Below are 13,261 nucleotides of genomic sequence, written 5' to 3'. Positions count from 1 at the left end.
TGTGGAGCTTTGGTTTCAGGGTTGCTGGTACTTTAGGATAAGTAGGATAAATAAAAGAACAAAGGTTCCCAGGTTTCATCAGTCAACCAGCATTTATTCACAGACAGGCATCCAAGGCCACACATAAGATTTCCTACTTGTTTGAGGCTAAGCATGTATTGAGTAGACATAAGGCATAGATAGCACTGATACAACATAGATACAGGTTCCTAACAGGTTTCTTTATACCATTGTCTTATTTAAATAGTATTTTCATTACGGAGCAAGTGCTTATACATCCACCGTATTGTTACAGCTCAAACCATCATACAGTATCTGAGGTGCTGCACAGAGAAAAGGGGTGGCACAGCCATAGTGGTGTGGCTGAGCATAGGACTGCTAGTACTTAAAACTAATATTTTTGTATATTTTATTTTAAAATTTAGAGTGCTCAATTATTTTTCCTCACAGCAGTTATTCCCCACACAGCTCAGAAGAACTGAAGGTCAGTGGGCATCCTCTGATCCCACGGCCAGGCCAAGCCAAGAACTCCTAACACCCAGGAACTGGAGAGTAGATGTCAGAGAGCTAACTGTTTCCGGAGGACAAAGGCAAGCCATGGTGGTGAATGCTTGAATTCACCAGGCGACTGGTCTGTAGGGTTCAATATAGAGTCCCTGATGTTTTTGTCTCCCTAACTCACAGGTGTATCAAAGCTAAGACCAGCAAGCGCAGTGACTTTGCACAACCAGGACTTGAACCTGTGCTCCCCTGACTCTGTCTCAGCCTGTACACCACCACAATAAGTTCTCCAGAAAATCTCTTTTGAGACTGTCTCTTGTAAATCATTGGAATTAGTGCAAGACTCAAACTAAGTCTTTCAGATCTGCTACCTTGCCAATAATAAACACCACTGCAATTTACATAAATCAAAATGCACTGTTTCAGACATGTTTTGCTGAAAGATCTTTTGTTTTGATTCTAAATGGATTTCAGTGGCTTTAGGAGTTATAGGAAAACCAATATGGTGTTTTTATGTTGCTGTTGCGTATGCTGTAACTAACCATCTAGGGAAGTGACATAAAACATCTGCACTTTTATTTTTTGGAAAGAAGAGCAGATTAACAGTGGTTTAGGTTTTGTTTGCATAACTCCTTGGCCTGTTGACAGGAAGCACACAATTTCAAATCAAACACTTTTATTGAAAATAAGTCAAAACTATGTGGATGTGAACCATAAAGAGGCTCAGACATGAGCTGTAACTATGACAACAATGTAAACCAACATGGTAGGTGGCCTTTTACTGAGAGCATTCCAATTTCAAAGCAGCAAGAAGAATCTAGATTTCTTATTGCTCTGATTGTAAGGGTGGAGCTCTATTGATCTAATCACTTTTGCAGAACTAGCGTAGGACTTTTTTTCATAACAAAAAGCTATAATCTGAAGGAAATCCTATAAAAACATTGGGATTATATACACTTTACAAAAACTAGGCCCGCCTTACAAAAAAGTGGTACTGTGAAATAAATGGGATTAGTTATTTACATTACAAAAGAAAGGCACCTGGTGGGGATGTGATATTACAATTGCAATAATGTAACAGCTAAAGGATTACTTTCCCCAGTTACTGAAAGTATGCTCCTTTGGTTATGATATTGCTATGCAATGGCAATACTGTATAATTTTTTGTGATAAAGAAGCTTAGATAGAATAATTCAATGAATGAGCTTGTGCTAACAAGATAAGCATAACACCGTGTAACAATTTATTTATTTATTTATTTTTTGGTTCCTGGGTAGTAAGTGTTATTTCCTAATTGCTTATGCCTCAAAAGTATAGAAAATGGCTATTATTCCCCACAAACTTTGCTTTTGCGACCAGGACAGTGATATTTTGAAATGTACCTATTTTCCATAACATTCCAGATAGATTCAGTGCTGAGTAAACTTGGAGTAACTTCTAGAACTTTCTAGAACTTTCCAGTAATATAAATAGTACTATAAATACAGGGGCCTTAAGCCCACCAGTTCAGTTTAGTTCCAGCTGCCTAAGTGGATACATATCTGTATTTTTTTGAGATGGCATCAAGAGGCTGCAAGCATCCGGCAGACGCATTTTGCTATGTCTGCGGCCAATTTATCAAGACAAGAGCGAGAAAGTACTCAGTGGAAGCATCTACTAAGATGTGTGAGGCCTACAAGGCATATTTCGGCATGCCTGTCGAGGATCAAGACAAACCCTGGGCACCTCATTTCACCTGCGAGCACTGCAAAAAAACTCTGGAAGGTAAGATGGACAATTGTTGCTCGGAATTTTATGTTATAAAATTTGTTAAAATTTTTAAAATTGTAAAAGTTTTTAATTTTAAAAAGTTTTACAATTTTCAATGTTATTGAAAAAATATATCATATATGAAAAATGTTGCGAGAATCTCTTGCACATTAGTCATGGGTGAAATAAATATATTTTTGTAGGATGGTACAGAGGGGAAAAGAGAGCCATGAAGTTCGCTATCCCAAGAATTTGGCGGGAACCCACTGACCACTCAAGCAACTGCTACTTCTGCATGGTGGACCCTTCCAAATGTCGGACTGGCAAGAATGCACCTGCTATCACGTATCCGGACCTTCCTCCATCCATCGCCCCGGTGCCACACTGCCACAAGCTCCCCGTACCCACTCCTCCGGAGAGAGAGCAGCCGTCTTTAAAAGAGAGCAGCAAGTCAGAGAGCGAGGAAGACGTTGTAGATCCAGATGACAATTTCAGAGGTGGAGCTGAGGAGAGAAACCCATACTACCCCAACCAAAAAGACCTCAATGACTTGATTAGAGATCTCGGTCTCACCAAGTCCAATGCCAAGCTTTTGACGTCTAGGCTCAAGCAATGGAACTTGTTGGATGAAAGTGTGCAAGTCGCAGATCAGAGGAAGCGTCACCAACTTTTTTCCAGTTTCTTCACCCGTCAAGATGGGCTCTGCTTCAGCCACAATGTGACCAGTCTGTTCGAGGCAATCAGAATCGCCTGTAACCAGAATGAGTGGCGCCTCTTCATTGACAGCTCATCCAGGAGCCTCAAAGCCGTGCTGCTCCATAATGGTAACAAGTACCCGTCTCTTCCCCTGGCTCACTCAGTGCACCTCAAAGAGGATTACAACAGCATCAAGACCTTGCTGGACGCCTTGAAGTATGATGAGTACGGCTGGGAGGTCATAGGATACTTCAAAATGGTGACATTCCTGATGGGTCTCCAAGGCGGTTTTACCAAGTTTCCCTGCTATCTTTGCCTTTGGGACAGCAGGGACACCAAGGCGCACTACCACAGCGGACAGAATTCTCTGTGGGGAGGAACAACGTCAAGTGGGAGCCACTGGTGGACCCCCGGAAGGTGCTGATGCCACCACTGCACATCAAATTGGGCCTTATGAAACAATTTGTCAGAGCTCTAGAAAAGGAGTCGGCAGCTTTCAAGTACCTTCAAGACTTCTTCCCTAAGCTGTCTGAGGCAAAGGTCAAAGCCGGTGTCTTCGTCAGACCACAGATAAAGAAGATCCTGGAGTGCAAAGAATTCCCCAAGAAGCTCACTAGTAAGGAGAAAGCGGCTTGGAACAGCTTTGTCGCAGTGGTTCAGGGCTTCCTGGGCAATCACAAGGCTGAAAACTATGTGGAGCTGGTTGAGACTCTGGTGAAGAACTATGGCATAATGGGCTGTAGGATGTCCCTCAAAGTCCATATCCTTGATGCTCATCTTGAGAAATTCAAGGAGAACATGGGAGCGTACTCGGAGGAGCAAGGCGAGCGCTTCCACCAGGATATACTGGACTTTGAACGCTGCTAATAAGGACAGTATAACGAGAACATGATGGGAGACTACATTTGGGGTCTGATTCGTGAAAGTGATTTACAGTATAATCGTAAATCTCGAAGAAATTACTCACTTCTAAATTTTTTGTAGTCATTTTTGTATTACTTTAGTATAAATACATGTTAATATGGATTCATATGTTGTTTTTTTCTGACTTTATGTGAACGAAAAGACACAAATTCACCCGTTTTCTCATTGGAAATAGGTACATTTCAAAATATCACTGTCCTGGTCGCAAAAGCAAAGTTTGTGGGGAATAATAGCCATTTTCTATACTTTTGAGGCATAAGCAATTAGGAAATAACACTTACTACCCAGGAACAAAAATTGTGTTACATAGTGTAATCATATCAGGTGTTAGGTACCTGCGGCACTTTCATTATATCTCTGTAAATTTCATTCAAGGTCATAGACTCTGTTGTTTAAATAGTGCTATGGTCTGTAAGCTCTTAAAAACCTATTAATCGGACCTGATACAATTTCACACTGATATTAGTTAGTACCCTGTACAGAACCTTTAGTATAATTCTGTTGCCATAGAAGTTGTATGATAAAGGCAAAAACTGACATAAATATACAAAAAAAAAACTGTAAACAGTTTAATGTAAATAATAGGAAGAGAGTGTTTTAGTAAGCTGCAAGGTTATATCTCTATGGAGCAGAGAGTTGTAACCAGTTGTAAGCAGAATGGTTAGAATCGTTAGATGAGATTCATCCTCTGCAAAGGAACCCAGGTCACCACTAAGGGGTCGGATTCGTACCTTTAAGCTATTTAGTTATTTTTGTATACCTGAAAATGGCACAGTGGGTCGGGCAGTGGGCTTCCACTGTGTAGAACAGAGGTCATATTTGGATTTGGAATATTCTAATTTGTATTCATATTTTTTAGAAGCAGTGACAGGTTTATTTTCATAGAAATTCCTGCTTGAGCAATAAGGAATTTTTGTCAGCTTTGAAATGTGTATATTTTATTGGCCTTAAGTTTATTGAATTTGAAACAGGTAGTTTTATTAATAATTCAAAAGATTAGGTTAAGAAAATATTTCAACGGAAGATATTCCTGGCGCATCCTGTAAATTTGTTACAATTATTTTGCTTAAAGGGAAAATAATCTAGGAACAGCTTAAGAAAAGACTGATCAGTTTAAGCATGAAAGTGCTGTAGATGTAATGTAGATGTTTTCAGTTTGTCTGTAGATACTCCTGGAGCCAATGTTCTGAAAGCCTTTTTTTCTTTACAAAACCTGCTTTTGTGGTGCAGACTAATATTAACATTTTTGTAGCTTAAAAATTCATTCAGAAGTCTTAATCGTTATGCACTTCCATACACTATATACTGTACAGTTTGTCTCAAATGTGTAGTTTTGAAGGAAACATGTTATAGCAGTCGTGTATTTTAATTTTAAAATATGATTTAGTTAAAGAAAGTTCACGTGTGAAGAAGTCTGTTACTGCTTCACTTCCTAGGTCAATTCACCTCAAGATGTCTTCAGAGTCAAAGCTTGTCAGTCATAGGGTAAGCAACTGATTGGTTAAAGACAAAAAGTCAAAGGGTGGGACAATTTTGCTCTCCAAGTAAAGCTACCTGTAAGTGCAACCTGAAAGAAAGGCTTGCAAACAGAGGTTTATTTAACTTTGTGTATTACCTGTTATCATGTTTTAAAATGATACTTATTTTCTACACAACTGAATTGGAGGCAAGGTTTTGACAGACAAACTCTTTTCACTTGAGACTTAAGCAGGATTCAAACCCAGTCCTAAGAGGCTAGCGAACAAGCTAGCTGTGCCTCTAGTCCCCATGCATTCATTATATTCTGAACAGTACTGTACAATTTACTTAGGAAACAAGCATTTTTATTACACACACACACACACACACACACACACACACACACACACACACACACACACACACACACACACACATATACAGTGGCTTGCGAAAGTATTGACCCCCCTTGGCATTTTTCCTATTTTGTTGCCTTACAACCTGGAATTAAAATGGATTTTTATTTGGACTTCATGTAATGGACATACACAAAATAGTCCAAATTGGTGAAGTGAAATGAAAAAAAAAACTTGTTTAAAAAAATTCAAAAAAATAAATAACGGAAAAGTGGTGTGTGCATATGTATTCACCCCCTTTGCTATTAAGCCTCTAAATAAGATCTGGTGCAACCAATTACCTTCAGAAGTCACATAATTAGTTAAATAAAGTCCACCTGTGTGCAATCTAAGTGTCACATGATCTGTCACATGATCTCAGTATATATACACCTGTTCTGAAAGGCCCCAGAGTCTGCAACACCACTAAGCAAGGGGCACCATGAAGACCAAGGAGCTCTCCAAACAGGTCAGGGACAAAGTTGTGGAGAAGTACAGATCAGGGTTGGGTTATAAAAAAATATCAGAAACTTTGAACATCCCACGGAGCACCATTAAAGCCATTATTAAAAAATGGAAAGAATATGACACCACAACAAACCTGGCAAGAGAGGGCCGCCCACCAAAACTCACGGACCAGGCAAGGAGGGCATTAATCAGAGAGGCAACAAAGAGACCACAGATAACCCTGAAGGAGCTGCAAAGCTCCACAGCGGAGATTGACGTATCTGTCCATAGGACCACTTTAAGCCATACACTCCACAGAGCTGGGCTTTACAGAAGAGTGGCCAGAAAAAAGCCATCGCTTAAAGAAAAAAAATAAGCAAACACGTTTGGTGTTCGCCAAAAGGCATGTGGGAGACTCCCCAAACATATGGAAGAAGGTACTCTGGTCAGATGAGACTAAAATTGAGCTTTTTGGCCATCAAGGAAAAAGTTATGTTTGGCGCAAACCAAACACCTCTCATCACCCCAAGAACACCATCCCCACAGTGAAGCATGGTGGTGGCAGCATCATGCTGTGGGGATGTTTTTCATCGGCAGGGACTGGGAAACTGGTCAGAATTGAAAGAATGATGGATGCCGCTAAATACAGGGAAATTCTTGAGGGAAACCTGTTTCAGTCTTCCAGAGATTTGAGACTGGGACGGAGGTTCGTCTTCCAGCAGGACAATGACCCTAAGCATACTGCTAAAGCAGCACTCGAGTGGTTTAAGGGGAAACATTTAAATGTCTTTGGAATAGCCTAGTCAAAGCCCAGACCTCAATCCAATTGAGAATCTGTGGTATGACTTAATGATTGCTGTACACCAGCGGAACCCATCCAACTTGAAGGAGCTGGAGCAGTTTTGCCTTGAAGAATGGGCAAAAATCCCAGTGGCATGTGCCAAGCTTATAGATACATACCCCAAGAGACTTGCAGCTGTAATTGCTGCAAAAGGTGGCTCTACAAAGTATTGACTTTGGGGGGGTGAATACTTATGCACGCTCAAGTTTTCTGTTTTTTTTGTCTTATTTCTTGTTTGTTTCACAATAAAAAATATTTTGCATCTTCAAAGTGGTAGGCATGTTGCGTAAATCAAATGATGCAAACCCCCAAAAAATCCATTTTAATTCCAGGTTGTAAGGCAACAAAATAGGAAAAATGCCGAGGGGGGTCAATACTTTCGCAAGCCACTGTATATTATATATATATATATATATATATATATATATATATATATATATATATATATATATATATATATATATATCAGCATAAAAGCCTTCATCAGCTAAAAGTAAAATCAAAACCAGCTGAATAAATATGCTGAGGAAGTGAGATAATCTGCTCAAGGCAGGGTATTAAAGAACAGAGGGGGAGAACCAGGATTTTTAGGGGTGTTTAAATCTGATAGGAAATCAGTCCATTATTAAAATTGTCTGTGGGGTAGAAGAAGAAGGGGAAAAACAAGAAGTGTTAAAGTTGTAGTATCTCTCAAGCCTTCCTTGAACTGAAGGAACTAACCTTTCTCTTCCAGCGGGCAGGAGCAGTTCAGTTCAGTCCCCATTCCCATTCAGCAAAGGTTCTCTCTACCAAACTGTCTGGTGGTTTTATGATGTGGACTAGCATCTGCTGTGGACTACCAACCCCATCACATGTGACCTAAGCTAAATTCAATCCCAGAATTCCAGAAGTGAAAGAGGTGCATTAACCCACTGTACGCACTGTACAGATTTGTGAATTTAGTCGAATACTGACACAGGGCTCCGGATGTGATTGAGAATCTTGTAAATTTGCCTCCTTCTCCTCCTCTTCCTCCATCCTTCCCTGTTCCCCCTAACTTTTCTTCTTTTCTCTCTTGCCAGCCCGAGGAGTTTGAGGCGGCCCACTCCCACACGTTCCGAGTGAAGACGTTTAAGAAGGGGAAGCACTGTGCTGTGTGCAAGCAGATTGTCAGCAAGGAGGGGCTCGTCTGCCGGGGTAAGACTGGGGCAAGAGTATGGGAGCCCGCTAAACTGGACTGCTTTAGGATGTATGTATGTATGTATGTTAAAATAAATCAAAACAGTTATAGACACCAGAGTGTTAGTTTTATATGTACAAAAAAACACCCATTGTTTTCAATATATAGTATAGAAATGAATAAACCATCAATTGTTATTTAATCGTATTGCTTCGTAATCTTAAAGTCATTGTTGCTAACATAATAGTTTCATACATTTTCTTCGTCATGCACATTTATTCGTTATATAGGTCTCAAATGTAAAGTTTTGAAACAAACAAATATGAATCAAACATGAACCTGCACTCTCCTGACTCTATGACTCACCCTGCATACCCCACGGCCATGCTTTTACCAGGTTTACATTGGGGACCCCATGAAATCCTTTTTAAAATGTGTTTGTAGCTTATATTTTGGTCTGGAATGCTTAGGCATTCTTGAATTCTATGTAGCTGTTAAGTGAGTTTCAGTGTTCTAAAGTCCTGTTTGCTTCAGTGAGTTTCTATTGTATTATAATGACCACTCTACTCTGAACCTGATTGGCTGAGGTGATTATCTCTCCTTCAAATTCATTGTAAACTTAGCATATAGAAACTGACACTGTTACAACATCTTAGTTTCAAGCACCTGTAACAAAGTCCAGGGAAAAGTATTGGACAGAATATATATCTGACTGTGGTTTGTACACAATAGCTGTGTGTTTTAAAGGAGAGTGTAGTCATAGCACCCTGAACTACATTTCCCATAAGCAGGGTTGAAGCAATGTGGGGTCTTTAACAAGGCCCACAGACCTAACGTGTTGCAGAAAACTCCAAGGTATTGTCTCTACTCTTATACTCGTCTCTAAACATTATAGTTTGCTTTCATCCTGAAGTATCTAGTTTAGTTCTTTGGTGTGGAGATAGGCTTTTCTTTTGTGTTGTTTTGTCTGAAATCCAGTATTATACATTTGTCATTTGCAACTTCAAAACAGAGACGAAAATAAATATACAAGCTCATAAATAAAATAAATATATAAACTCATTTTGTACCAGATTCCTGCTTTGTTTACTCTAGAAGACATTGGTAAGAATCTTGCACCCCACTTTGTCACACTCCTTAATGGAAGTTCATAATAGCAAGTACACACTCCACAGCAGGCTTTGCCCCTATCTGTCATTATGTACCCTCTTAACTGTTGTAGTGTTCACTTATAAGGCTGGTAATGCAAGCTGCGTCATGTACTATTGCTCAATTAGAGTTCCCTGTAGCACATTTATGTAAAGGTTTATTTTGAGTGTGCGCGCACACACACACACACACTCACACACACACACACACGCACACACACACAAAAAACATCCTAATTCAAATGGTGCAATTTTTCTGATTGGAGACTCCACCTACCAATTACATTATTGTCTGACGTACTACAAATGGCATTCTATGTCTCATTTTCATGTTGTTTTTGATCTTTATTTCATCCTCCTCCCTGACTCCACCTTGCAGCATGACTTTTCCAAGGGGGGATAGCGGTCCAGGGCACCGCTTGTTCTGCCTGCTCACTAGCCGATCAGTCTATGTCGGCCTTTATTAGGGCAGCTACTGAGCCCCAATGGACAAGGCCACAGGCCAAATGATGTCCTTGCATTTATTAAACGTGTTGATTCAATAAGTCACAATTCAACTCATAAGTGGATGTCTCCTTTCTGAAATATTTATTCTCTACAACAACTAGACAAAACAAGGTACCCAAGCCCACAAAAATGTATACTCAATTCAGTCCTAGGCCTTTCATGTTGATATGTGTTGACTACAGTACTCAGCTCACCAACACTTGTTTAACTGTGCCTCTTAGTGCATACTGCATTGATAAAGAAACTTTAAACTTTAGGCTTGTGTAGAAAAGCTGCAAAAATACCCGGCATTATCACCTTTAAAATTAGCAATGCAAATGAGCAATCTAAGATAAATGAGTGTATGCAAAAATACTGTCAGGACACTGCACAAAGTGAAACTGGTAAGTGGGTTATTCCATTGTATTTTTTATGCGTGTGTGACTAACATCGATTTTTAAAATACAAAATGTACTGAAAGCCTGACCTACAAAACAGTAGGCTGTTCTTATGAGAGCGACAAAGGGCTGCTGTGAGGAATGACCCATCAGGACAAAACTGGGTTATCAAATAAACTTGAATATGTTTTTTCTATACAATGCATGATTGTGACTACTGTCACTCCATTTTCGTCTTGTAAATATTTCTTAGTTACCTTTGAAAAATCGAGGACAACACCACCAGTGAAGAAGTTAATAGTTAGACAGATGGTCTTGACAGAGACTCAGTGAAATATTCAGTCCCAGTGAGGTATTATCAACTTTGACAGCTGTTAAATGAGTGGAGTTCAACCTTTTAATGTGTGAGCTGCTGCAGTCCTCATTGAGCAGAGCACCCTCTAGTGAGGAGACTAGTTATTGCATGCCAGTGCCAGTTTCTGTCAGTATCAGTAGTGACGTAAGATTGTGAGGGTAGGTCTCCAATTGGTGTTCTTTAATAGAATCTTCTTTAAACTGTACATAATAAGGCTGCACTCTCGCCAAGGAGTTTTGATGATGCATAAACCACAAGTGTCAAGTATAATAAAACTATGGTACAGAATGTTTTGTAGAGGTGGATGTTGGGAATGGGTTACCAAGCCATGAGCATTGAAGAATCAAATGGCTTCCTCTTGTTTATAACTTCTCTTATGTTCGTAAGACAGTTCATCTAGACAATTGCTTAATGCAACTTTTCTTTTACTTTTATGATGTTATGATGTCAGCATCCCGTGCCAAGAAAACTCAGCACAATTCTTAAGTTAAAAAACACAAGCACTTTTTAATGATTAACATGAGTTCATGGGACTTTTTTGTGATTTCAAATAAGTTAATACAGCATGTATTATAACAAGAGACAACATACAAACAGCGTATTAACTTATATACAGTAAGCAAAGGTCGTAAAGCTATATAAACATTTCTAATAGATTCCTATATGTGTAAATGTCATCTAGAATAAACGATCACAAGATGACATCTGTTCTGCAATAAGAGATGCCTTACATTTGACATATTGACTTACATACAATGTAGAAAGGTTGTCTTGCTTCATATACTTTTTCCAGTTGATTCCCATAGTGTATGTTTACATTTGGATTAAAGATTTCTATTGATGGTTGTTTGACATTCTCTGTCTATTTTTTGATAATGTCTTTTTTGTTTGCGAAGTTGTGAAAGGGTTAAGTGTCACCGCAGGGCTGGCGGTGAGAATACACACTCTGAGCTGTCAGCCACATGTGAGTGTTAAGCCAGGTGAATCACTCTGTGGTTATTTAAACACTGCCAATCTTGAGTGAACTGCCATTCAAATTGATTGCTATCTGTGCACATGTTAAACGGCTGTGGTAGCTTGGCTGGAGTGGAAGTAATATGGTAGTGCTCTGCTCTGTACAGCACAGTAAATGGTAGGAGACTTCAATAGAGCTTTCTAATTAGTGAGAACCTTTGATCTGAAGTACCCTGTTATACTTGTAAAGAGACAAATAGAAATTTGTGTACATATTTTTTTTGTGTGATTTTCCATTTAGCAAGAGATGCTTATTTGTGCTTCTAACAAGAGATAACATTTGGAAGAAATGTGTGCTTTTCAAAGTAAGAGACATGCTCTGGCTAAAGTCAATAAATACATGCTTATTCTGTCCATACTGTACATCCCAGAACTAAAAAGCTTTCAAATAGGTCCTTCCATAAGTATTTTGTACCCTCAATAACTTAATTAATATATTTTTAAAACATTGTTATTGTAGCTAAAACAATTATCTGACAATGCCAAATTGATTGCAAAAATGCATGATCTTGATTTATGTAAATAATTTCTTTTTTGGACAAAATACACTAATAACTAGATTGTATAAAGTCTGAAGTGACAGGAATATTTGGGCTTTTTCCAGGGGAGTAGATAACATTACACATACTTGCTTTTTTTTATTTAATAAATGTGACTGTAAGTATCACAGCCACAACTCCCAGCAAGGGGAATTTAAAATTACATTGGAAACTACTTTACCTTTAACATTATGTTGCCCAAATCAGCACGCTTGACACCACCCTCTATTCACAAACCCAGGACATGTGGTTTATATATATATATATATATATATATATTATATATATATATTATATATATATATTATATTGCCCCTTGTTGTACATTTGTCCTCAGTCATCAGTTTATAATAATATTATAAAATATTAGATTTTTCTTTAATTAGTCACTTTCGTATCTAAAGAGTATTTACATATACTACTTACGACTCAAGTCTAGGGTGTGAAATTTTTACGTCCGAAAACGAAAAATGTCTACACCTAAGGAAAAAAACTTATAACTAACGTTTTCATAAATTTATGTTTCGGGGACAATGCTCGACAGGTAAATATTTACTGAGGACTAAGCTTCTCATTTATAAATGTGTCTCCTGGGGAACAGTGCAGAAGGAAGTGCAGGGACTTGCTGCAATATAGTACAGGATGGAAATAAGACTTGATTCATCCCAACAATGTCAGGTGTTTTTTATTAGACTCATAGTAAAACCAGGAATGGATCCAACTGCTATGCGATGGGAGTCTTATTGCCATCCCTGCCGTACATTATATCAGTTCCTCGTGCACACAAGCAATTGCACACGACCTTTTTATTAGATATGTATTTGAGAGGTATTGCTCAATTGTTCTTTTCCCCATCTTGATTCTAGCATGGTATGCACCAGCTCTTTTCATATAGTGGAGTATCCCATTCAAAGCTCTAAATGGGTTTTAAATGCAAATAAACTTATGTTGTCTTTAAGCATGACACATGTTTAATGAGCACAACAATACTGTGTATTTGTGTAATAAACTTTACATTTTGTATCTCTCTTTTTTTTAACGCTATTACTCTATTAGTTTTAGTAAATTAAAAATATTTTATGTTACATTCCTTTCCTGTTAGTAATATAATATTACAATTAATATTAAATTCAAATAAAATATCAACAGAA

At 38.5% G+C, this 13,261-nt stretch overlaps 1 protein-coding gene across 4 annotated transcripts in view; it reads left to right on the top strand.

Annotated features, from left to right (window-relative positions):
- LOC121322595 (tensin-1-like) overlaps positions 1-13,261 on the top strand; it is a 287,308-nt gene that overhangs the window by 94,484 nt on the left and 179,563 nt on the right. For all 4 annotated transcript variants that reach the window (XM_041262743.1, XM_041262744.1, XM_041262746.1 and 1 more), the window contains exon 2: positions 8,073-8,187. In XM_041262743.1, coding sequence (XP_041118677.1) covers positions 8,073-8,187 — 115 coding nt within the window. The remainder of the gene's footprint in view (positions 1-8,072; positions 8,188-13,261) is intronic.

The sequence above is a fragment of the Polyodon spathula genome, chromosome 11, assembly GCF_017654505.1.
Source record: "Polyodon spathula isolate WHYD16114869_AA chromosome 11, ASM1765450v1, whole genome shotgun sequence".
Taxonomy (NCBI): Eukaryota; Metazoa; Chordata; class Actinopteri; order Acipenseriformes; family Polyodontidae; genus Polyodon; species Polyodon spathula.
Note: the sequence above shows the minus strand (reverse complement) of the source record. Positions and strands in the feature narration are given on the sequence as shown.